At 43.7% G+C, this 25729-nt stretch overlaps 1 protein-coding gene across 1 annotated transcript; it reads right to left on the reverse strand.

Annotated features, from left to right (window-relative positions):
* Window positions 1-949: 949 nt before the first annotated feature.
* On the reverse strand, window positions 950-24936 carry nat8l (N-acetyltransferase 8-like). The gene is made up of 3 exons (XM_080298433.1): window positions 22879-24936; window positions 21480-21644; window positions 950-8320 (listed from the first exon to the last, which is right to left on the reverse strand). The coding sequence occupies exons 1-3, from the start codon at window positions 23180-23182 to the stop codon at window positions 7953-7955; spliced, it is 837 nt and encodes a 278-aa protein (XP_080154559.1). The 5' UTR covers window positions 23183-24936; the 3' UTR covers window positions 950-7952.
* Between the last annotated feature and the right edge of the window lie 793 nt (window positions 24937-25729).

Here is a 25729-nt window from a genome sequence, read left to right on the forward strand (position 1 = left end):
AATTAAGACCCTTCGAGCCTGCAAAATGTGTCTGGCAGAACCATACGCCTTGTGACAAGATCAACAAAGCCTAACCCCCCCATTATGCATTTGAAATGTCACATCACGTTGGCTGCTAATTGTAGGAGTTGTCGGGACAAAGGTGCATGTGGAACATCCAGCAGATCCAACATGAGTAGTGTCTTGTCATGCACTTAAATTCCTGTAGTTTCCCTTGTTTTTTGTTTTTATTCCAGAGGAATCAACCTTCCCTTTTCCGCTCCATTAGAGAAGTGTTTCTCACCAGGTCAGTCTGAGTAGTTCAGAGCCAGACCAAGGGACAGTGTTATGGAAATCTGCCCCTCTATTCTCTCATTGTTCTGTGGTTAAAGGGTGAAAGCCCCCCCTCCTCCTCCTCCACCTCTTTGCGAGGGAAACGAAAGCCTGGTATGTGCAAATTCAAGAGGACACTCGCGCTTTTGGAGTTGTTCGAAGCATGAGGGAGGTAAAACAAACACTTCTTTGTTTTTCCAGAGTGTGTTTTATTTAGCAGTGTCAGTTGCACAGCAGACTGTGCTGGTATCCCACTTTTGCTCCACTCTGACTTGGGCTTTGACCTTTGATTTGATAGGTTAAAATGGTCGGGCATTAAATTAAAATGAAAAACGTAATTAGACTTCTTGAACGTTAATCTCTTTTCCAGGATGTAATTGAGGTTATTGAGTGTGGTCATTTAAGTGATAACTTCACCTCAGCGACCTGTGCCGTTAACAGGAGCCGATCCCGAATCCCTCTCAAGACTCCAGATGAGCTTCTCCCTCGCTGCCAGGAGGTGTGTAAGTAGAACCTGCAGTATATCCCCCACCCACCCACAGCTGACATTTATGTCACTTCAGTTCAAATATTGCTGTCTCATTTCTCTCCTCCCCTCTGCTCTCTTTGGGGGGGAAAAAACAACTCCAGCACCGTGTAAAATGCATCATCATTTTAATCGATACAATATATGTACATCCATGTTTCAGTCATCATAATGCAAGAAATCCCATCTTTACATCTATACAGTGTTCCAATTGTATTCAGTATAAAAGAAAGGGTTAATAATCACAATATTAAGAGTAATCCCCATGTGGTGATGCAGAAGTCTTCCAAACGAATGGCAGAAAGGGAACTGAAAGCTAATAGATCTCAATAAATGCCACTGCAGTCTCACAGAGGTCACATGGTGTTACTGTCTTGCTCTCTCTCTCTCTGTCTATCTCATGCTCCATCTTCTCAAACTCCCTGGGAATAAATAAATATGCAAAAATCACCACACCATGCTTGGTCTAATAATGTACATTAGAATCATGTTGCAAGATTGGATTTTAACCCTCCTTCCTTCATACATGTGAACCTTCTGGGCCCCTGGTGCTGTGTACTGGCTGTTCTACTTGAAAAGGGGCCTCTTTTTCATCCCCTTCAGGTCCCTCGGGTACAAAGTTCCCTCAGATGCTGTTTAACCTCCACCCCCCTACTTCAAGTCCATCCATCTCATCCATCTACGCTCCTTCCATTTCTTTATCATGGCGGGCTTGTTGACCTGCCTGCCTCCCCACAGTGTGGCTGCATATCAGTCCCCCTGCTGTGCTTTGTGTGGTCAGTTTCCTGGCAACAGACAACAGCAATGACAAGGCTCCAGGGCAGAGAAAGCCCTCTTTGCATTACAGCAGCTTACTATAGCTAGATAGCTCCAGAGCCCCTGATGTTCATGGTCATGGCTGGTGTGTGTGCGTGCTACAAGCTAAAAGAGCTGCAGTGTTCGGGCTCGCAGTACGACAACGCCAGAGAGTTCAAGCAGACAGGAAGTCCACAATGGCGGCGCTTCTGAAAGTGGCTGCTGCTGTTTCTGTGTGACTCTTGTGAGGTAGCACAGATTAAGACACCTGCACTACTGCAGAATCAATTCTCTTATTTTAAAAATATATTTTTATATATTTTTAAATCCACAAGCATGGTTACAAAAAGGAGTAAAAATGACCCCCAGATGCTATATACAGTAAAATATACTTTACAGCTTTACAGGTAATAAATCGTAGATTAAAAAACAAAAAAGAAGCCTTTGAAAATCACTGGTAAGATACGCAGTTGAGAGCAGTGATTTCGGCGGCTGCAGCACGGTTTTAATTGATTAGCTTCGGTCGTGCTGACAGACTGTAGGAAGTGAAGTCGCAGTGCATGTTTAAATGGTGCGAGTTAATCAGAAAGTCCTTATGGTTGAATAAAAGCTCTGTTAAGAGATTTACAGAAGCAAGCATTTACAGAGTGGGACTACACAATCTTTTTTTTTTGGTCCTGTCTGCTTGAACTCTTTTTTTTTAGCATCCATTAGCCCCTTTGTGTCATTTCCCTTTGACTTCTGTACAAATATGTAGCGGTACCCCTTTTAAAAAGCAGATCTTTGACACCCCCTATGTAAAGACACGTAAAAATAAAAAATAACCCCAAACATTTTACAATCAAACACCCCCTCAGGCTTCAGCATAAATGAGCGGTAATGTTACAATACTAATTGTTACAGTGTCGGGCATGTAAATATCAATGCAGCATTTCATGTTTCTTGATAAAATCCTTGCCATTGTTCTGTTCTTTTGCCTCCTTGTGTTTATTGCTTGCTTAGATGGCACATGGGCAGAAGTTTTCCAGATAATAACGAGTAAATTACAGGGCTGTGCTGAACAAAATGGAGCCGTGTGAGGAATTAAAAATGCAGCAGTTTCTGTCACCTTTGGCAAATTTCCACCTCCTAAAATAGCCTTGGGTTGTAGCATGAACTATTACATTGTATCCTGTATATATATATCTTTATGATACATACAGTTGATGATACAGGAGAAACTTTATCCATGTTCTTTATAGGAAATGGTAAAAAAAATCAAACTACCTTGTACTGTATTAGCAAAACAAGACACAGTTGTGCTACAAGTGCTTCATGTGTTCTTGGCACCCGTGGCCTCAGTCCAGAGTGAGTCCTTCAGCGCTCTCCACAGTGGAGCAAAGTCCTCACCAGAGGTAGAGAGAGAGAGAGGGAGTCCATGCTGTGGAGCTCTGTTGCCTCCTCCACCCTCCTCCACAGCTCCCCCACCCCACCCGCCGTCAATTGCCAACGTGGCACATTCCTCCCTCGCCCCTCGCCCTCCTCGTCAGGTGGAACAGTCCAGGCGACATCCATTTTCCGAGACTAAAATAAAAAAAAAACTCCATCGGGATCGGTTAAAACCAGCAAGGATGATAGGCTGCAGTAAATAATACATAAGCAGCAGGAAGAGATGGCGGCTATTTACAATCGCACGAAAAGTCTAACGTCTAATGTTGAGAGGTTGAGTCATCTAACAAAAGACCCAATTTTCTGTTTTTTGTTATTTTACACTTTTTCTCGTTCAAAAAGCAACCAGACCAAAAAAAACATACATAAAATGTCGGTAGTTTACATTCATGCCTTTGAATGTTCGCCCACAAAGCGGCTGAGCACGGACACGCAGCATCAGAGTAACGCAACACACCCACAGGATCTGTACATTTGTGCAGTTTTCAGGTCTATGCTCCTTTACTAGCAGATAAACTGAATGAATATTGTGACATAATCGTGACACTGGAACCGTTTTTGTACCTAGCGTGAAGTTGAAGCGGCCACTTGAGTTAAAATAAATAAATACATAAATGCTGAAGATGTGCCTCTGTTTTATCCATCAGAGAAGAGCATCAGGTGATCTTTTTGTTATTATTTTAAAGCCCTCTGAACTAAAAGAGCCTTCTCCAGCAGGAGAGGCGTCCATGCAGCATACCTTCTCAGGAAGGAAAGCTCACGCTCAAACAAATCACAGGAAAAACAAACAGAAACCAGCGGTGAGATTGGTTTTTGGATTGTACATCAGCAAAATACGTCATAGGAACGGTGCGTAACTAAATATACACTCTGATAGACGCTGCATACCGTCTACATTCTAACATTAAGTATGCTCTACCAGTTTTACACGGAGGTCAGGCTTCACAGGGTGTAGCATTCACATTAAGTAGAAAACAGACATTACTCAGACTAGAAATAAATGCATTTTAGTCAGTGCACTTTGCCTTTTACAATTCAAAGTCACCCTTCAACTACCTCAAGTCATGCAGTCCACAGCGTTTTTAAACTCCAGTGTTTGATTCCAGTGCATAAGGCCTTGGCAAAGGCATTTTGAATACCGTCCCTTTTTGTTCAGAATATGTATGAATGTGGATAATAGTTCCTCCCATAATACACGAAGGAGCTTTATAAAATTTCATCAGGCAGAAAACTGAGATTGGCAGCAGCAGAAATGGCTCAGAATCGACAGACTTCACATTCCTCCACAAGATCTAGACAGGATTTTTTTTTTATTTCGTTTTTTAACAGTCCACCTCAGGAAGGCTCAACCTCAAGCAAGTCTGATAAAGACCGGGCTGAGCCATGCAGGGAGGACCTGAATACACTGGCAGGGATAACCACTGTGTTTTCTGTCCCACTGACTGTGATATCTGATTGTACATGAGGTGAAATAAATGTTATAGTCTGATCCATAGCTTTTAGTGTTCATGCTGTAGTTTGGCTCTAACTTCTGTGTTCGGTACTCTGTGAAGTTCCCGAGAAGCTGTTGCTCCAGAAACATCACAATAAAATAAAGTGTGGCTCCCTTTTGACTCTCCAGCAACAACCAAGTTCAAAGCAGATGCATCAAGGTGGTGTGAGGCATCCTCCACGTGTCGGCCCAGTGAAAACATCTGAAAGAACTGTTTGATGCTTTCAGTGCCTTCGTGCCTCGTTTTTTTACTCTATAGTGCTTCAGTGGGATTTCTTGAATTGGCGCTATTTTAAAGATAAAAGCGTACCAGCGGCTGAGCCTCCTTTACAAGAGCGTTGTTTCTCGTGGCTCAAATTTAAGGAAGAGTTAAGGAGAAGAAGCCTTAGTGTCATCGGACCCAGCGTCCAGGGTCTTGCCTTCATTATGGGGATAATATACAAATATCCTTATATATAATCTATAATATTGTGGGGAGTGTAATTCAGAATTAGATGCAGAAGAAAACGAGTGCATGTTTCATTTTAGGCATTGAGCACAATTAAAATCTAATCATCTAACTTGTGTTTCCTTTAGTGTCAACTTAGCAGGGACTTTTTTCCCCCTTTTGCATCATCAACTTTCAAATGCTCAATGAAAATCTAGCAAATCTTACCAAAGAAGAACACACTTCGAGTCACATTCCTTCAATCCTGCTCCAATTTATGAAAGGATCTACTGCTAATCGACCCCCAGCTGGTGACCGATTAATCTGATTACTTTCCAATTCTGCAAGGCTTTTAGATTCGGATACAGTGGTGAAGGTTTACAAGCACTGGCTTGTGGCTGGTATTAATTTCACGCCCTTGTCATGACAATTAAGAACGTAAACCATTACTTTAAAAGAAACAAGAGAAAATAAAATACGTCCATTTTTCCATTGTAATTCATGTGTTAGGAGTTTCTCTCCTAAAAGTTATATTTGCATTCAAAGACACATTTCATGCAAATGGTACAACTTTTTTCTTTTTTTTTTCCGAAGAAAGAAACACATATTTGTTTTCTATATGTTTATATCAAAGAAGAAGCTTATTTTCTTTTTTTTTATATATATATGTAGTATATATATATCAGTTCACTTTTTTCTACACTTTTCTAGGGCAGGCACCGTACACACACCGGGTACAGAGGCATGCCACACTTGCATTGCTTTTGCATTCTACAGTTGGTTGGCTGGCAGGCATAATGTCATCCAGGCAGTGCTGCATTTGGTGAGTGTCTGCACCAACTCTGAACACACACACACACACAGGCATTTTCTCCCTCACTCTCTGAGTCTTTTGCGTCACACCCATACAACCATACATCATGTGCAACTTAGCTCCAGCCAGTCCAGGCAGCGCCACACTGCCTAGATGACATCAGATCAGGGGGCGGGGGTCTACGGCTGATGCGACAAGCTTCAAATGGAGTAGTAAAAGCAGTGCAGCAAGGCTCCTGTGGCACATGCAGAGAGGGGCCAGGAATGGCTGGAAACTTGAGCAGGATAGGTCAAAGGTCAGCGGAGGGTTCAAATGGAGGGTGCATGGTCTAGCCCAGGGTTGCAGACAGATTCATGAATGGGAGGTAGGAGGGGAAGGAAAGCAAGGCAAGAAGGGCCAGTGCTAAGATTGTGACAATTACATCTGTATTTTTTTCCCTTTTTATATATTATGTGCTTTTTTTTGTTATGTTTTGCTTTAGGTTGGACTTTTTACAAATGGTTTAATAGCATAACTGAGGCTCAGAGTATGGATGGCTGAATCTACTGGTGGTCGTACGCTCGGAGGATGGAGATGGAGAGAGGTGTTATGGGAGAAACTCTGACGTTCGCTACATGAGTTTTTCAGTTTTTCAGCTGTATACACAATATAAGTACATGGAGGAAAGGGAAACACTAGTGCCAATAGATCAGATAAAATAATCAACTGCTGTTTGTGCTCAGTCATGTACTGTAGGTTTGTGAGTATTGCTTGTAGTCTTACTCAAGTTGCTCCCCAATAACCTGGATTAAGCAGGCGGAGTGTAGACTGCAGCGACTTTGTAATTGTTGTAGTTTTGACAGTAAAATTTGCATATTTAAATGAAGTTTGTTTCCTCTTCAAAGTTATAAAATTACTAATCATCAGTTAAACACTGAACTGTATCCAAAGTGTTAGAATTGACCTTGATTCAATCAGAAAACTATTTTAAAAGTACACAAAGAAAGTACTAATGTTTAGTTTCATAATACTTGATTCAGTGAGAAAGGTTCATCGCACACAGCTGAGACTCGGTCTGCTGTCAGACCAGAGCCTCGTCAAACGTACACACACATACACACAGTCACATATTCACAACACACACATAACAAGCTCTGACGTGCAGCTATATCTCATCTCGGGATCTGTCAGTGTGACACACTGCAGCGAGAAAGCGCCACCCTCCTGTCACCGCAACCAGCCAGAGACCCTCCCCACAGCTCCAGTGAGAAAAGGAGGTGATTCATCGATCCGGGAAAGAACATAGAAAAGGGGGGGGTTGTTATCCAATCGGACCATCAGTGAGGAGAGTAAAGAGGAAGGTGTGTGTGAGGAAGATGCGCTGTGTTTATTCATGATGCAGGATGCACACAGCACATGTTCCAGTAACCATCCTTGCCATCTCTTCTCTCTCACTGTCGGGGTCAGTAACACACTCTCGCTGTGCTTCAATATGGTGCCTTGGAGAGGTGGCTAAAAGCCGGATCACTCGGTTTGTGTGTCTGTTCACACACCAAATCATTTTTATGAAGGAGAGTGTGTGCTAAAAACTCCCTTAACCCTTTTTTGAGGAGTCTATGTACTCCCCCCGGTCCACGCATTGCTCTATCCACCCACCCCACATAGAAAACTGCACTCTTGAGCAACTAAACATGATTTTGCTGTGGGGAGGGAAGGTTTGAGGAGAGCAGAGAAACGTAAATGAAAGGTAATGTTGATCAAAATCACATTTTCTTGATGCCAAAGGGGCTGGGGAGGGTGCTGAGATGGGGGTGCCAGTTAGATGTCTTCTGGAAAAAGCCAATTTTTCTCTCCCGCAGGTGAGAGGAAGGATTAAAGATACAAAAAATAAAAGATTATTAATAATAGAAACAAACTCTTCTTTAAAATGTCAAAGTATAATACAAAAATCAACAAAAAAAAGCATAATAGTAGTAAAAACGTTAGTGACTTAAGGGTGAAATAGTAGAAGTGTTAAGTCATACTCAAAGTTATCCCTAATGACACAAAATAAATAAAAGCTGTCAGAGGAGAGGACGTGGTCAGGGCTCTCAGGTGAAGGAGGGTCGTTGCTCTCTCTCTCTCTGTCCCTCTCTTTCTCCATCTCCAACTCTCCAGCTCTCTCTCTCCCTGTCACCTCTCACTCCTCACGAAGCTGCAGGCGATAGCGGGTATGGCGGATCTGGAAGAAGAGCCTCTCCAGCGGCGAGCGGCTCATCCCGGGTAGCCGGTAGTCTTCGCTCTGGCCCGTTCTGCGGAAACCCAGCGACTCGTACAGCTTGTGGGCGGCCAGCTTCACGGCCGTCGTGCCGAGGACCACGCCGGCGTAGTTGTTGCGCATTGCGTACTCCAGGACGCGACGACCCAGCGCCTTTGCGATGCCTTTGCCGCGGTAGCGAGAGTCCACCGACATCCGCCGCAGCTCAACCGTGTTCTCGTCCTCGTGGCCCTGCGCCGCCACGATGCCCACCACACGACCATCGAGCACTGCCACCCAGAAACAGGAACCTAACAGGAGGAAACAGGAAACAAAATCCAGTCTTACTGCGAAAGCAAGAATTATATTAGACATGATTTAGCAGCCTGTTAGCCAAGCTTCGTGTAAACACTGCAAACAGCCAACTGGGATCTCTCCAATGTTAGTGGAGCTGAACCTGCTGAGAGCAGGTGTTTGGTTTTTCTTTATTGTCTACGTTTCTTAATTTTGAGGGTTTTACTGTCTTTGTGCTAAGCCTGTCAGCCTCTCATCCTATTAAGCTCATAGCTCCATATTTTTATTCTTTCCTCTGTTAGAATAGTTGTACATTTCAAAATAATCCATTCTAGGATAGGCTATCTGCCCCTGTTTGGACCATCTTTCTTCTGATTGGCCACCCATATCAAACAGGAGGTTTGAATAGCAAGCGACCATATTTACTCTCTCTAGGTTGCTAAGAGCAGAAAACAGACTGTCTGAAACCGAGTATTTAGCTGCACATACACTGACCTCATTATTTAACATCACTGTATCCATGTATGAGAGGAAATAATTAACTTTGACATGAAGGTGAAGAACAGAGCCTGTGATGGTGATCTTTTTGTGTTTTTGGATAAAGGTGTCTCACAGTCAGCTGCTCCGGTACACTGCCATGACTTTGATCATATGTCAGACCTCTGAAATATCTCTTGCATGGAACACAAAACAAGCAGTATAACTGTCTTAAACTATTAAACAGGACATGAAAACTATAACTGGTTGCAAAATAGTTGGATGAGGCAGGAACTGATCTCAAGATGAACGTCGCCTTGCATGGCTGTTGTAATGACTTAAGGGCTCTGGGTAGAAAAACCAATGAATGGAAAATAGAAAAAAGGGGATGCAGGGAGCAGCTGAATGAGCAGGTCTGACTGGAGCTTAATAACGTTATCCACTCAGTGAGGACTGCTGATTAAAAGTGCAGGCATGACAGAGCAGTCACTTAAAGCTGACAGCATACTGGAGCAGAGACTCTGATGTCAGATAGCAATTAAAGATGAGTTTTTGGGCCAAAACACTGTCATGTTACAGATGCTTATACACTATCAGGGACTTGCTGCATCTCAGGATTAATCAGACTGATGACAGACAGACAAAGACACTCAACACACGTCCAGGCAGACAAATGAGGTTTGACCAACATAGAAAAATGTCAGCAGACAATGCTCCTCCACCACAGAACCACTAAGAGCCTGAATATCAGCCCGTTTTACCATCAATCTTTATTCCTGCTGCAGTTTGTAAACGGTTCGCTTTGATACAGAGCAATTGTTCCTTTTCCCCTCTGAAACTTTTCAGTGATAATACTTCAGGTACAGAGGCCAGAAGGATGTGAATCATCCTGAGTGTAATTTAACATTCGTTTAAATGTTTCTGAGGTAGAAACTTGTGCTATTCATGATGTTTTAATGACACTTTTAGGAGCCTGGAAGCTTTGTGACTTTTAAACCCAACATGACAATGCATGTGCCCTTGCAGTAATCTTTCAAAGAAAAAGACTTTCTAAACCTTCTGCTGTGTTGCATAACTGTGGTCAGATAACTAACATCAGCAGCACTTATTCCATGTGCTGGCAGTGTTTCTGTGGTTTTGTACTAAAATGCCATCTGTTTGTGACAGACAAAGTAAATCTGACTGTTCTGTGACCGGCAGAGGCCGACCTGCGGACAGCAGAAATCTGCCTCCATCTGTTCACGAGCTCTGAATCCTAACTCTCTCTCTTTGTCCTTACTCTCACTTTTTATGCCGTTACACACAACATCTCCCTCTTCTCTGTTTGCTGCTCCCTCACACAGACACGCACACTAAACAGGCGGTGAAATTGACATCATGCATCAGTCCCACGTGTTCGCGAGGATTTGATGGCCCTGCAGGCTTGTGTTAAGCTGATCCAGAGGCTTCTGTTAGCGAGTCAAACAACTGTGGCAACGGGCAGCCCCCAAGTGATCCCCACTCTCCTAGTGCTGACATTATAAGCTGGAAGCCCCTCGAGTTTCCCCAAGTGTGGAGATGTTGCAGCCAAATTGGATTTAATTATCGGATATAGAAACAATGATTTGAACACTTTGCAGACTAGAAGCGATAGATCAGAGATTTTGTCTGCCTCTCTGGAAATGTGGGTCAGATGACTGTGCAGTTTGCTGATATCACAGAATATCACAGGCTATGTTGCCAAAAGTATTTGCTGAACTTGCGTGACATCTCATCCTTAATCTATAGAGTTTAATATGATGTTGGCCCATCCTTTACAGCTATAACAGTTTCAGTGCTTCTGGGAAGTCTTTCCACAAGGGTTAGGAGTGTTTATGGGAATTTTTAACCATTCTTCTATAAGCACATCTGTGAGGTCAAACAATGATTTTGGATGAGAACACGTGGCTCACAGTCTCTGTGATTCATCTCAAAGGTACAGTGTTGGGTTGAAGTCAGGACTCTGCCGGCCAGTCAAGTTCTTCCACACCACTCGCTCATTCATGTGTTTCTGGGCCTTGCTTCATGCACTGATGTGCAGCTATCTTTTACCAGGAGTGGGGCATTCCCAAACTGTTCCTACTGGCATCCTGTCACAGTACCACCACTGAGCTCCTGAGAGTGAGCCATACTTTCAGAAATGTTTGTAGTAGCAGTCTGCATAGGTGCTTGATTTCATGCACTTGAGCCATGGAGGTGATTGAAACACCTGAAATCAGTGATTTGGATGTGTGAGTGAAAACCTTTGGCGATATAGTTTAATCTCTGGTTAATGAAAGTCCTATAACCCTAAAAAAAACAGTCACAGCATTATTTTCTCACGGCCACTTGGATCTGCATAACAGAGTTTTGGTGGATGATGGTTTAAGGGGCTCGTTTGTGCAGCTCACATGCAGAGTTTAAGTGATTTAGTATTAAGTACCATTAGTGTTGGATTCATCAGCTACTTTTTAAGGAAGCTTGGAGCTGATTAGTAAACTGTTAGCTCGGTGCTATTTGTCATCTAAGCTCACTTGTTTACAGAAACTAATCTTTTTAGTAAGTCGGTCACATTTGGACGCTACATGGTGAGGATGTGCATGGATTTCTTCCTGTTTTAGGCTATTGAAGGAAAACGTAGCTCATTAGCAGGGCACATAACAGCTCCATTCACTGCTTTCTAAAGGTTGTGTGTGTGTTATTCCTCTCAGCCATGCTCATAGCCATGATTGGTAATATCTTCCTGTCTATTAGCTTGTTTCTCACTTTGATCCAGACAATCAACAGTAATTTGAATGATTTCAGTCAGAGGATAAACCAAAATGACTCTTGAGATCTTTATAGTTTTCCTCTAGTGAGATCAGAAAGCTCCTGGTTTGAACCCTGACTGTATGCAGTTGGTTCTTTCTGGATACTCAAGACATATATGTCACAGGCTCTGTTTCCAAAGGAAACTGAGATCCTGCAACATGCTGCTAATTCTTTGATTTTCTATCACTTGGTTGTGATGAGCACAGGGAAATCTGCAGTCTTTGGCTCCAAACTGGACACTTCTGAAGCGGTGGCGGGGAGGAGGTCACTGATGAGACTGTTAGCAATGGTGTCACCCTCTAACACAATACATGTGTCTGGCAGAGAGGCCAGATCTGTCAGATATTATTGTTATCATTAATCATTTTATCATTTTATCATCTTTGCAGCATTTGTTAACAAATGGATTCCTTAAATCTGGAGTAAATAAAGTTTTTCTCATGTTATTATGGGTTAATCTGTGATTCTGAAGTGGCCGTGGATGTGCGATAGATCAAGTGTATTGCAAAAAGCGCTCTGTGTGTGGTTACATGCGGCTCATAGTCCGAGGTCCTTCGAATGGTCATTAAGACTAGAAAAAAATGTAAATCCATCCAGTCCATGTGATCTGAAGTAAAGTGTCTCACAAACAACTGGAGAGATTGTCGTTAAAGTTTAAGTGAAAACAAATGCACGCGACAAACTGCTGAACAACAGCTGGAAATTTAATCAGGGTTGATTACAGTTTGGAGGAAATTCAGTCCAGATGTGTTGATTTAATGACTCAAATGTCTGACATATGTTTGTTTGCAGCTGGTTTAATTAGAACATGTTATTCAAAGACCAAACAGCTGAGAGGGTGCACTGTACACCCGTCCCTTTGACCTCGTCCTCATTGCAGTTTTGCTATGATATGCTGAGGGAAGCCATAGTGAAGCACTCTTTGCTGTATTAAGCTGATCAGAGGCTTTGTCTTTACTCGTCAGTACACGCTCATGTCCTGATAAGTTATCAACTTTTTGTCCTCACCTGACACCCTCACAAGTTTAAAATGTTTTTTGAGTTTTTACGGTACTTTGGGAGTCTCGCACAGTTAAACTCACATTGGAAATGATTGAACACAGCAGCAGAATAAATTTAAAGTTTGGCATCTGGGCACTGAAATGTTGGAGGTGATTGAGGAGCTTAAAGAACAATCAGTGAACTGGGGCAGCAGAGGCACTGACCTGTCAGAGGGGAAGATGGGAAATTTTAGCCTGTTCGGTGTGGCTCATTAACTCACCGGGTGTCGTTTGGCATCTGTGACCTGAATCTGCAGGCTACGGCATAACTCAGAGGGCCTCTACTATAAATTGGTCATTTTATCCCGCAGTGTTACTTTTGTTTACCCCAAACTGTGATCTTTTCGTAAATCTAACCAAGTTTTTCTAACCAAGAAGAAAAATAGAGGTGAACCCATGGGGTCCCGCCTGAGAAACCTGCAGCTCGTAACTCCTAAGGTGGACTTTGTGGGTCCAAAAGCTGGACCGTTATCTCTACGCAACCAGTCTTAGCTGGAGTATTAAAGGACAGCTTGTTCGTAAAAGGAAGATCCGATCCTATCTGAAAAACTGGTACAAGATGAGAACATGTTGGAAACTTAGCAGTTTAAACAGACAATTTGGGAAACGTGTCCTGATGACCTGAGGAGTGTGGCGTGTACGTATGCACAAAGCAGTGCAGCCTGGTTTGACTGCCCGCCTTGGAGGCTGTGTTTTTTTAGTGCTTGTTAGCAAATCTAAGCATGCATAGTAATTACACTAAGATGGAAACACACTCCTGTGTGTGGGCAGGGTAGTAGAGCCTCTCAGAGCTTCTAGCATGGCTTTACTTCACACCCATGGTGGCTTTCTTTTAAGACAGGATGATGGCGAGCTCTCTGAGTCAAAGACTTTCCCTGTCTTAGAGTTTGGAAGGGTCATCATAAAAATATTTGAGGGCAATAGTTAACTAAAGCTGTAAATATCTGTCTTCTACACGCTTCCACTTTTCTGCTAAATATGATAAATAACAATTAATTTAGTCTTTCAAGGTATCACGAGTTAGAAAGAGGGAGTGAGTGAAGGAGGAACTCGCTTTGAGAAAAGCGTTAAGCTCTCTGATGCTCCCGCAGCTGTTTAAGAGTGGAGCGGTACTACAGTGTACCGCCTATGTTTTGGTGTGTGAGCGAGTGTGTGTAACTGGAAGGTTGTATGAATGAGGTTACTCAGTCAGAAAAAGGAGTTAGTCAAAGAGAGCAAAGAGGAACAAAAAAAGAAGAAGTCATTCAGCTGTCCTGTGTGAAAGACGCAGCAGCAGAGGAGGAGGAAGGCGAGCATCTGAGTTAACAGTAAATGCGATGAGACTGAAAGGATCCATTATTGCTGCTAGGGCATACAAACGCAAAGGAGGGGGTCTGCCATTATTACAGGGGGAGTGGGGTGGGGGTGGGGGTCACGGAGAATACAGATGATGTCAAGATAAGAAATAGATTGAGCAGAGAGTGAAGGGTGAGAAAGGGAGCAAGAGCTCTGAGTTGTGGAAATCTTTCTCTCACAAGTAAGAATCTGATTACTGTATTCTTAATGCGGCGGATCTAATTTCTCTCAGTATCTCAGTAGATATTAATAATCCTCCATGCATGCGCGTGGGAGTGTTAGATACTGGCTGATGCTGTGATATGAACCCTCCATTAAATTTTAAAAATTACACACATACCTACAAACTACATGAGCACATAGACAGGAATGGGCTTCATTGTGTGCAAGAAGATTGTCCTGGAGGCCTAATATGGTAAGGGCTCCGTCTAGACGCTGCCTCGCTCTGCTGGAGCTCACTCTTCTGTGAAGCGAACACCGTATTAACGCTTTTTGGGCGAAAGATCGGCGGCGGCTTGGATTTGGGCGTGTTTGCTAATTGTTTAGGCTTCTAGTGACCAAAGTATTTCTTTCTATTTCCCTGCAGAAGGCGTCTCATTGCTGCAGGGAACATTAAAGTCAATTTAAGCAACAGTGATTTATGGCTTTGGATTGAAAGTGTCGTATCGCTGCACGATTAATCCGGCCCCGCCAGACATTACATTTCGCGCTTCTGTGGGGAATGAGATCTCCCTGTGGTATTCATCAGGTGTCTATCAGACTGTGTTATATGATTATTTTTCTTCCCGACAGTTCTGGTCACATTTTGTCACTTGTAGTGCTAAAAAAACACACATATGTTGCGCTTTGTTCCACTGGGCACATTAGCATAAGTGGTCCACATATGGTTAACCCGTTATAGCCCGAATCATGAAATAAACGCCAGAAACTACATTTTTTTGAAAATGACAAATTAAAAAACATTAATTAAACATTAATTTGCACATATGAGTTTCAATTTGTAGCATTTTGCATTATGTTTATATGGTTGGGGGGGGGGGGGTTCCAAGTTATTTTGTATATATAAAAATCCCTTAATACTGTTTTATTTTCACTTTAAAGCAAAAAGACTTAAGGCGGAGTCTCTGTAATGCACTCACACACAGATACACTGTACTCCTCAGGTCAGAGTGCATGCTGGGAGTATGGATTAACCTGTCACGCACAACCCCACACGTCAGCAGTATCTTCCTTGGCCACGGGCGACGAATGCTGAGAAGAGATGACTGTCACACAAAGGACACGGTTTCCAGATGTGCGCGTGAGCACTCATCAATGCAAAGCAGACTGATGCGCCTACGTGTGTGTTGTCACGCTTCATGAGCACACACACAGAGGAACTCATTACGCACGCCCGACTGTTCGTCTTGCCGCCTGCCTGTCCGCCAGCACGTCTCCATGTTGTTTGTACGCAAGCGTGCGAGTACGCTTCCTTTTTCTTGCACACTTGCGCTTTAATGTGTACGTGGCATCCATCAGCGTACAGCTGCTGCTCCGACTGCCCTCTCTCGATCTCTCTCTGGTTTGATTCTCGGGGTCAAAGGTCACCCGTGTGGGCTTCACGACCGAATGCAAAATGTTAATCTAACCCAGAGGTGGGCGATTAATCTTCCTGTCCGAGGGGCCACGTGAGAATCTGGGACTGTTGAGCTCAATAAGCTGAACTCAGTTCTGCTCAATATAATAATTTTTTATCTCTTTTTAACGTTACTGGAGCTCAAACCTATTACATCTACATTTATTGTTCCTTTAGAAATCGCGACCCTTAAACTGCAGACTCAGTCTTAATCTTCATGCACGTAGTCTCTCGTCTATTGATAACAGGCTCCTCTGTAATGAGCGAGTCAAGACAGCGAGAAAATACACAATGCGAAAACTAATGAAGCCGCTGACACGCCATCTAGTCTCTCTGACGAGCACCTTTGTTCGCCATTGATTTAAGCAGAATGTAAGACAAAAGCCGGAGGTAGCGAGACTGCAATCTATTATTAATGATGGGATCGACTTCCTCAAAACACTGAACCGACAAGTGGCAGATGCTCACGTGTTTTCAGCGTGCAGGAAAAATTAAAAGACAAGCGTGTATTCTCCAGGTGGTATGCGTCCAGCAGAGCCTTTAAAGGAATCGTGCTTATGATGGTACTTAAAACTAAAACATGTCCTAGTATTTAATCAGATATATATTATATTTTTTAAGTAATGTGTTATTTATGTGGGCACAAACCCTCAAACTGGTAACGGAAGGTGTAAGTTTAAGGACATCTAGCTCCAACATTAAAAGTACCAGCAAGGCTTTGAGGTGGTTTCTAAGATGTGCTGAAAATATTTTGAACCTGGGACAAAATATGTGGATAAAAGCAGTCTGAGCCCCACTCAGCTGATTATGAAATCAGAGCAGCACCAGCTCTGAGGGCAAAGAGTTTTCATGTCTGCTTCTTCTGGAGCGCAGACATAACAGCGTGCCACCTGCACCACTGAAGGCCAAAGAGGCGTTTGCGTATTTTCAACAAGTCAAATATGGACTTTTCTAAGCGACGCTTCCCCGGTGTTGACTCGAGACATGAAAAAGCATTCACTTGTGGCAGAGATAAAATGGCATACAAGGTTGATTTAGCTTTTTTTCTGCTGTGGAAATTGTATTAATTTTTCTTTGTTTAAGTGGAGAAAAGTCTAGTTTTTAAGTTGTGAAGCAAACCTGGACGTGTGCAGTCTGAGAACAGCAGTCACACAGTGATGTAAAGGAATCAACATGATCCGATTCACTCTGTGCTCCTCTCTTTTTTCACTTTCATTTCCCACTCCCAGCAGAGTACTGCCAAGCCTTGTTATACTTGAGGCCGCTTCCTTTGAAAAAGGGAGTTCTTCCTCCCCACTGTTGCCAAGTCCATCCTCATAGAGGACTGTAGTGTTGTTGAGGTTTTCTCCCTAATATTAGGTCTCAGTCAAACAAACTTAGGGACTGATAAACTGTTTACTGTAGCCAGTAAAGAGTGTTTTTCATTTCCCTTCATGACCAAAGACATTACTTTGTGTCTGCCAGAATTCTAGATAGCCCAGCTGTTCCACCACACCTGCTCCCCTTCAGCACAGATGAAGTATATAGGAAAGGAAAAGGAGGAGTGATACAGGTGTGAGGGTGAAAAAAAAATCCCAGAAAGATTAAGGAATAGTAGAGGGAAGCATCCAAAGAAGCTCATTAAACTAAGATATCCCAGCTGATGTGCATGAAATATCCCATAGAGGTTCCTTTGTGTGTTGCAGTTTCATTTTGGGCCACAACTGGACATGACAATCACAACATGGGCTGGACGCTTCGGTTTAAAATAAAATACATGTCGCTCATACTCTTCTCAAGTGCGATACCAGTCAACAAAAACACTCCTGTTGTGGATGCAGACTGTGCAGACTACAGTAACAACCAGCTGAGCCCAAATTTATTGGGAATTTTAAAGTGATAAGGAAGCTAAACTGAAATTTGTAAAGAGCTGTGTTTGGCGCAGAGGCCATGATTGTGACTCATCTGGTCTATCTGCTGGCCAGCAAGCCCTAGATTTATCTTCCCTCCCCACACGCATAAAGTAAATGCTATACTTTACAACACCCCTCCCTCAGATGCCCCGTTGTCTCACCTCTTTCCCTCACACACTCTCTCTTATACTCTTTCTCCCTCATTCTGTCGTTCAGTCCTAAAATAAGGACAAGTACCAGCAGAGGAAGCTGCGCCCTCACCTGCAACCGAATGAGCTCAAACCTCCCCCATCCCTCTTCCACACACATGCATAAATGTATAGACACACACATACAGGGCTACAATGAGATGAGCAGGTATTTTAATGTCCGCTGCCTCGATGAGACCCTGCAGTGATCATGACGCCTCATTAAACAGCCGCTATTAATGAGCGGGTATCTCGCCTCACCAGGGAGCTTGGTTCAGTGTCTGCTCACACCCTCATTTCATTACACTTGCTTTTTAGGCTGTAAGTGGCTTTAGGATGACCTAAAGTGACACATCAAGTAACGACTAAAGAGGGGATAAATGATCCGACTGCTGCCGGGACTTTTTTAATTACTCCAAAAAGAAGTCTTTTAGCATGCTTTGACTGCTTTGGAGATCTTTGGGTTTGAGCAGTAGAAAGGCTTAATAATGGCAGCTGTAAATTGCACATTAGTGCACAAATAATAACTGTAACGAGCAATCAGTCACAAAGCTGGGTTTTGGTATCTCTTGGTGTCTCTCCAACATGTAGCAAATAATAGTCTCAGCACTAAACTTCATTATATTATAGCCCAGCTGGGTTGTTTTTACAAGTTACCAAAAGTTTTAGCTGCTACTTTTTGTTAAGAAACAAAAAAGATTTTAAACTTTCCAAAATGAAATGACTAGATGTGGTCAAAAAGAAAAGTTTGTCGAAAAATAAATAAAGTCAGCTTTTATTTCGCCTGTATCTGTTAAATAGTTTCTGTAGCTGGTTAGTCTTTTGTATCTGCGCTCATGCTATACGTTTCTTCCTGCTAAAAGGGAGTTTTTGCTCCCCGCTGTCACCAAGAGCTTGCCCATGTGGGACTGCCAAATTGTTGTTTTTTTCTCTCTAATATTACAGTGCTGAACATTGGCGGGGGGGTCATGATCTCTGTCTAAATAAATAAATAAATGTGGGTAAATTCCCAGATGATTAAACATGCAACTATTTTGCTGGTAATACCTGAAATGAGTAAAGAAAATCAACAGCCTATTTATGCAGATAATTCATAATTTTATTGGGGGGGGTTATATTGGTTGGGTGTGATTATTGAGGGGGGGTCATAACCCCCCTAACCCCCCTGGAAATTACGCCCCTGACCTTGGGGCAGCTGTTTTTCCTGATTGGTGCTATATAAATGAAACTGAATAGAGGAAACGGATTAAAATTTACATTACTTCACAGGGTTTGTTGAGTACTTTTAAATGCTGTTTTTATTTAAGCTTATAAACATTATTGTGTGTTTGAGTGCAAATCAGATAATTTTTGAAATAATCAATCAATCAATTTAATTTCAATTAAGTGGCATTTTTGTACCAGATCTGTCCAGGGTGTACCCCGCCTCTCACCCTATAACAGCTGGGTAAGATAGCCCACCACAACCCTGAATCGGATGGATGGATTGAAATAAGCCTCCAGTCTTTATTTGAGACACACGTACATATTTATCCTCTCAACCATTGTTAGCTCAATTTACTTCACAACCTGTCTGCCTGCTCTCACTCACACACACACACACACACACACACACACACACACACACACACACACATTATTGAACACAAAAGTCCTTATCTCATCTGTTGCAAACTCTTAAACGCTCCCTGTCAGACCCACCCACACAGACACAGCTAACTCGTTAGCTACTTGGCTCACGTAGAGAGCTACAGTCCACAGAGTTGGTGTTTGCATGGTTGTCAAGTAAACCTCAGAGATGAACTCGTGTTATTTATCTTGTGATTTATTCTTTTGCTGTTATCTGCTGCTAACAAGCTAAAATATGGCATGATCATGTTCTTTTTTGTTTTTAGACACTTTGATTATCTTATTGAAACTTTCCTTATAGGACCCAGTAGGTTGATTTGACAGTTTATTGTCCAAGTCCTTCTGAAATTCAGGGACGATAGCAATATAGGTGTTCAATAAGAAATATAGTATAATAACAACAACTAACCTGTTTGTTTTGTTTTTTTCATTATTCTCATTTTGTACCAGGGAAAAAAATTAATTATCTTTTTTTTTTAACTTAAATGTCTGGGGGGGGGTTTCATCCCTTAATCACTGTTTTTAAATATTAAAGCAGCAGCAAATGAAATGCAACAGATAAATATCATCCAAGTGCCATCAGAAAATGTCGTTATGTGCTTATAGTGTCGTAGCTGTCAACAAACCAACACCATGTTTGGCCAACGTTGCATTAAAGAGGGCTAATTACTGTTATACATACAGTGGGCTGTGTGCATGCTCATGTTTACTCTTAAACTCTCTTAAAGTAGCTTTGCATTATTCACAGTTTAATATAATCCTTATTTATCTTATACTTAACCTTGGTGCAGTCCCTCAGTGCACCCTCCCCCTTTAAGCCAACTTTTTTTTCATTGGCTGCCCCTCACAAACAGGTTTGAACAGCAAGTCGGTGGGCTTTTGTGCTCACAGCCAGAACTGTGACCCTGAGATGACCATATTAGGAATATCCCCTCTCTATGATGTCATAAGAAACCAAAGAGTGCAAATAATCAAAACTATGCAGGCTTCCTTAAATTAATACACATCCAGTTTTCATTAAGCAGTAAAGTGTGTGTTTGCATTAGAGCCCGTTCCTCTTAGAAAGAAGCTGACTTATATGATCTGTTTTCAGGGCCTTTAAGTTCAACAAGTTCCCCGTTATTGGCCAAATGTTTCCTCCTCTATATAACCACGCACCCCTACGTGCCATGCCATTCTGTACACACTTTAAACAAAGCACCACAGTGACGTCAGCGGTGCCTCTCCATCAGGACCGCGTGCTGGTACCCAGGTGTTCATCCCCGTGGGCCCATTCAGAGTGCACGGATATAATCATTAGCATTGTCCAAGAGCAGTGGTGCCTGACCCCATCTAAACCATCACAGCCCTGCAGCAATAATGGGAATGCTAAATTGCATTTGTGTATGCACTGGATTACCAAGCCAAAGGGCACAATGTCAGAGAGAAGCAGACAATGGTGGGGGGGCAATTGATGAACACCTGCTTTTTATATTTGCCACGTGGTCTGGGTTAACAGGGAATAAATGTGTCGAAGAAGTTAACAAGGCAGGGGAATGTCTGAAAAAAAGTGTGTCACACGTGTACGTGGCTGTCCGTCGGTGCTGCCCGGAGTTAAACTCCCGAGGAGAATGAATAGTCAGAGATGACACCAGAGGTGGATTGATTTTTCCAATTAGAAGCTTTAGTGGAGGAAATGAGCCTTGCCGACACCGAGTGTACTGCAGAAAGTGTATCAGCAGTCTCCTCTGCACGATCAATAGCCCTGTGATGCCACCCCCACCCGCCCCACCCTTTACTCCCCGCCCCCTACCTCAGTGTCCAAGCAGAGCCCAGAGAGGAAGCAGAGTGGGGGAAGGAGTGGAGACAGAGATATGGGAGGAGGGGTGGGAAAGCAAGGAGACGACCTGCATATTTGATGATTTGCCTCTGCATCGCCTGAAGACTCTTAGACACAGCTGTGTTTAAAAACAGCGTTTTTGGTTTTTTGTCTTGTTAAAAGTTACAGGCCCAAACTTTTCAGTGCGCCAATGCATTTTTTTCACCCACTAACTGCGTGCTGGTGATGGTGGAGCACTGGGAACTGACAAAACCACACACATTGTGTGTGTGTGTGTGTGTGTGTGTGTGTGTGTGTGTGTGTGTGTGTGTGTGTGTGTGTGTGTGTGTGTGTGTGTGTGTGAGAAAACAGTGATGTGTTCCCTGCCTCTTACCTGTGGGTTTCATGTAATATGCATCTATGTCAGCCATGTCCGTGTGCAGAGCACAGTCCAGATAGTTCTGGATAACTTTCCTGCTGTAGTAGTAGCGCGCACCCATGAGAATGAGGGGTGCACAACAGGTCAGCGTGAGGGATTTGGTCATGTAAAAGCACATTACTATGGAGAAATGGAAGAAAAATAAACAAAACCTGTCAGAAGAGAAAATCACATGTTTGATTTTTGCCGGACCCGTACACACACACATACACAACAAGACATCTGTAAGCATTAATATCAGGAACAGCTGAATCAAATATTTGGATAATTTTTCACACAAACCCGCGTTCATCAGACATTTTCTGGGAGACAAAAGTTAACAGAACGACAGAGTTTGTTCTGCCTGAGGAGAGCGTATTAGTGCTGGATTCATCCAACCAGTGCAGTCCATGTTGGGAGTTATTAGTAAGATGTAACGCTGGGGGGCGCAAAGGGAGACAGAAGCAAGCAGGATGGATGCTGCGCGTAGCATGTTGCGTGCCATGCAGTAACCTGGTTGCTACTTTGTTCGCTCATTTGCACTCCAGGTGGAGCGAAACAGAAAGCGCTAAAATGCGCGGGGTAGGAAGCTTCCGCTCAGACGAGGTTTTCAGTATTCAGGATCAAATTTGGTTGGAAGGATCGAGACAAATATCCAAACAACAAAAAGAGGGGGGTATGTGAAGCAGATTTCATGCGATTTTTTATTCTTTAATGTGCGTAACCGTACATGTTGTGACGCAAGACGCGTTTACCTAAACCGGCAACATCAACAAAAAGCCAAACGAGATGTGGCGCATTGACTGCTGTGTAGGGGCGGAGGTGGTGGTGGTGACGAGGCGGCGACTGGGGGGGAGTGCGTGCGTGCGTGTTCATGTGTGTTTGTGTGTATTTGGCGGCGCGGCGGGGGAGTGCTTTTTGGGTACGTGCGCGCACCCTCTGGGCCAATCCTCAAATTCATTCAGTCATTCATTGAAGCACCGGCATGTCATCACATCGGTTAAACACATGCACCATGCCGCCTGCCATGCCTTTTGTTGGCGTGTAGGAGCAGCGTGGCCGGTGTGGCACAGTATGAGGCGGCTGCTGCTGCTGCTGCAGCAACAGCCTTTTTCTCAACTTAACTGCACATCGCCCACAGAGCCACGACAACAAAGAAGCATCAGATTTCTGCATGATTTTGAAGGCAAGTTCCTCAAAGGAATCGCTTCAGGGCGCAGACCTAATAAAAACGCGCAACAGCGACATTTACCTGCGCACATGAATCCATGTTAGAGGTTACATTTGAAGTTTTTGAGATGCGTATGACCAGAAAAAAAAGTTGGTCTGAAACACACATAAGCTGCACGGCACACGGAAGTGTGAGGGTACTTACTTGTCAGAAGAACGTATAAAAACTGGGTCTTGGGCTGCTGCCAGAGCCCCCTAAAAGCTGTGTTGGGTATCCTCTCCATAATACCCTCGTAAAAGATGCGGCGTACCTCCTTTTGATCCCCGCGCTCAAACTCGCGGATAAAAACCACGTCTTTCCTCACATCCTTGGCCTCGGCGGGGTTCAGAGGCGTGCTGGACGGAGGAGAGCTCCACAGGATCGACTCTTTTTTGGTCCCATGTATAGCATCGTGTTCATCCGCAACAATTTTAGTCTCGCAAACCATTTTGGGAGACGAACAATGCATGCAACTGGCCGCAAGAAGAAGAAGGAAAAAAAAGTGCAGTTCGGAGAGAGGGAGGGGGAAAAAGAGTGGGTAGTAATGATAGTGGGGGAAAAATGGATGATTCGTGAGATTTTCTTAAAAAACAGCGAAACGATGGAGGGGGGGTAAGACGAAAGGGGGATGTTCTGCTGCAACCCTGAGCGTTTCCGAAGACCAAGACTTGCCGGTGTAAATCGAGCGGTATTTATAAGCGAGCAGGGCGGGTAGATTCGGGTTCACGGGGTTGGGGTGGTCCTCCGGCTGCACAGATTGGTAGAGGCAGTGCGCTGTTAGATGCTGATGGACGAGGGAGGAGGGAGGCTCGCTCATTCCCTCCGCATCTGAGCAGGCTTATGTATGTGTGCCAGAGAAGTGTGTATTTTGAGAAAGTGGGCCCGCGACGAGGAGGGGAGGGGGTGCGATGGCGAGATTGCGTAGAGAGGCTGCTTCTGAGCAGTTCTGTCTTCGTGCTGTCTTACAATGAGGAGGATCCCCGATTTTGTGATATACAGTGGCTGCGAGAGATGCAGCACAAAGGCGCAAGGTAAAGCGGGGGCGATGCGTAAAACAGGAGGAAATCCTAGCAGAGGGGAGAGTGCAGATCAGAGGGAGAGATGGAGGAAATAAAACTCCTGTGGGATTTATGAAGTTAAAGGGTGACTGTAGCCGCTTAAAGTAATAAATCTGTGGCAAAAAATGAAAGACTCTTAAGCTGGCGTCACCGTTGCTGTTGCGCAGATAGGAGGCTGCTGTGATAATAAAGGGATGGGGAAATGCCCTGATGTGATACGGAAGCATCAATATCCTCAGAGATTCAACAATAAAGTGTGAAATCAGCTGCCGGTCAGCCTAACGCCCGGCGGCGGCTCTCAGTGGGCTGTGTGCAGCCTCCTCTGCCGGTTGACTGACAGCTCTGCTGCACTGCAGTGATTCCTCCACAGCTTCCCTCCGCTTTGTCGCCCAGCTCCTGTCATACATCACCCCCAACATGGACATCGTGTCTCGGCTTACTGCGCATTTGTAACCTGCCATTAACCGATTTGCCGCCGAGTCGTCGCGCATCAACATCGGCGGCAGTGCCGGCTTTACGCGCGTCCGTGGCAGCTGTGATGAGGATGATGATGGTGATGCTTGGTCTGCTCCTTTGTTGTCCCCCCCCACAGCACTCCCTGTGTGTGACTGCGATGGTTATTGTGCAGAATCAGCAAAAAGTTTTATTTAGGCGGTTTCTGAACAATGATTAGACTAAAAAGTGTCACCACCTATTAGAGGAGGCAAAAAACCCACTGAGAACATATGATGATGTCGTACACTCTAAAAGTATAACATCCATTCCTTATATTAGTATAAACATTACTGGGCATCACCAAACTATTTCCTGGTGTCCTGCCGAGCCTTTCTCGCGCTATCATCAGTAAAAGTTGAAGCTCAGCGGACGTGGAAGATTTATTTTGGCTCTCAGCTCGCAGCTCTTTGTAGAGCCACAGTCGCATACTCAAAGCAAACTAGTTTGAACTGGATCGTCAGCGGCAACCTGCTATTGATAAAGCTGCATCCACCCCCACTCCCTCCTCTTTAAGGTGTCCCTCCTCCTCCTCTGCTGCTCTCTGGGTGGGAGGAGGAGGAGGAGGACAGGTGGATATCCTGCAGAGTCACAAAGTCTGCTCGGTCCGGACGTTTGCTCTGCAAACATGCGAGAGATGATTTTTCTTTGCACCAGCATCTCCTCTGCAGCGGCTCTCACTGTGCGGGTGGAGGATGCTCTGGGCATGCGCAGTGCTTCTCTTTTTTTTCCGCTTTTTTCCGGTAGTGCTGCCTTCAGGTGCTGTAGGCAAAGGTAGAAGTTGTAAACACAACATATGCGACACCGTCAAAGTTAAAGAACATAATAAAGATCCGTGTTTATGATCTTTATAAATCTTCTGTTTCATTTCATCCGCTCACTTTGAAGACCCACTGCAATGCAGTTTGTCTGGTTTACTGCCTGCTTTCTATTTTTTGTTTAAATATCTTCACATTAAAAATCAAGAAACACAAAAGTGCAGCAGTAAATGCTGTGTTTTGCATGCACATTAATAACTGCACTGTGCAGTCAGACCTGTAATGAGAGCAGCAGGTGTGTGCTCTGAGGGGGCTCTAATAATGCTCTCAAGACAAAGTTTTAATTGAATGTCCAAAGAAGACTTAAAGGAAATTCATCATTTCAAATAGTCTTTCCACGAGGTCAGAAGTTTAACTGAGACATCGAGCATTGATCAATGAGGTGCAGGTTACAAAGTCTTCTTTTATGAAACATTTCCAAAATGCTACAAAAAAAACAAAAATCATCCATGCATTCTTTTCTGCTTATCCCTTCAGGGTCGCGGGGGTGGGCGGAGCCTATCCCAAAAAATTTCATCCATCCATCCATCCATCCGCTTCCGCTTATCCATTTCAGGGTCGCGGGGGTGGGCGGAGCCTATCCCAAAAAATTTCAGTAGTTACAAAATTAAAACAAAATTAGCACACGATAAAATGTTCAGTTTAATC

The sequence above is a fragment of the Astatotilapia calliptera genome, chromosome 3 (assembly GCF_964374335.1).
Source record: "Astatotilapia calliptera chromosome 3, fAstCal68.1, whole genome shotgun sequence".
Lineage (NCBI taxonomy): Eukaryota > Metazoa > Chordata > Actinopteri > Cichliformes > Cichlidae > Astatotilapia > Astatotilapia calliptera.

Coding starts and splice junctions, on each gene's coding strand:
- nat8l (XM_080298433.1), bottom strand. CDS start 23,182: ATGCATTGTTCGTCTCCCAAAATGGTTTGCGAGACTAAAATTGTTGCG. Junction 21,645..22,878: donor TTTATACGTTCTTCTGACAA/GTAAGTACCCTC, acceptor ATTTCTCCATAG/TAATGTGCTTTTACATGACC. Junction 8,321..21,479: donor ATATTACATGAAACCCACAG/GTAAGAGGCAGG, acceptor TCCTCCTGTTAG/GTTCCTGTTTCTGGGTGGCA.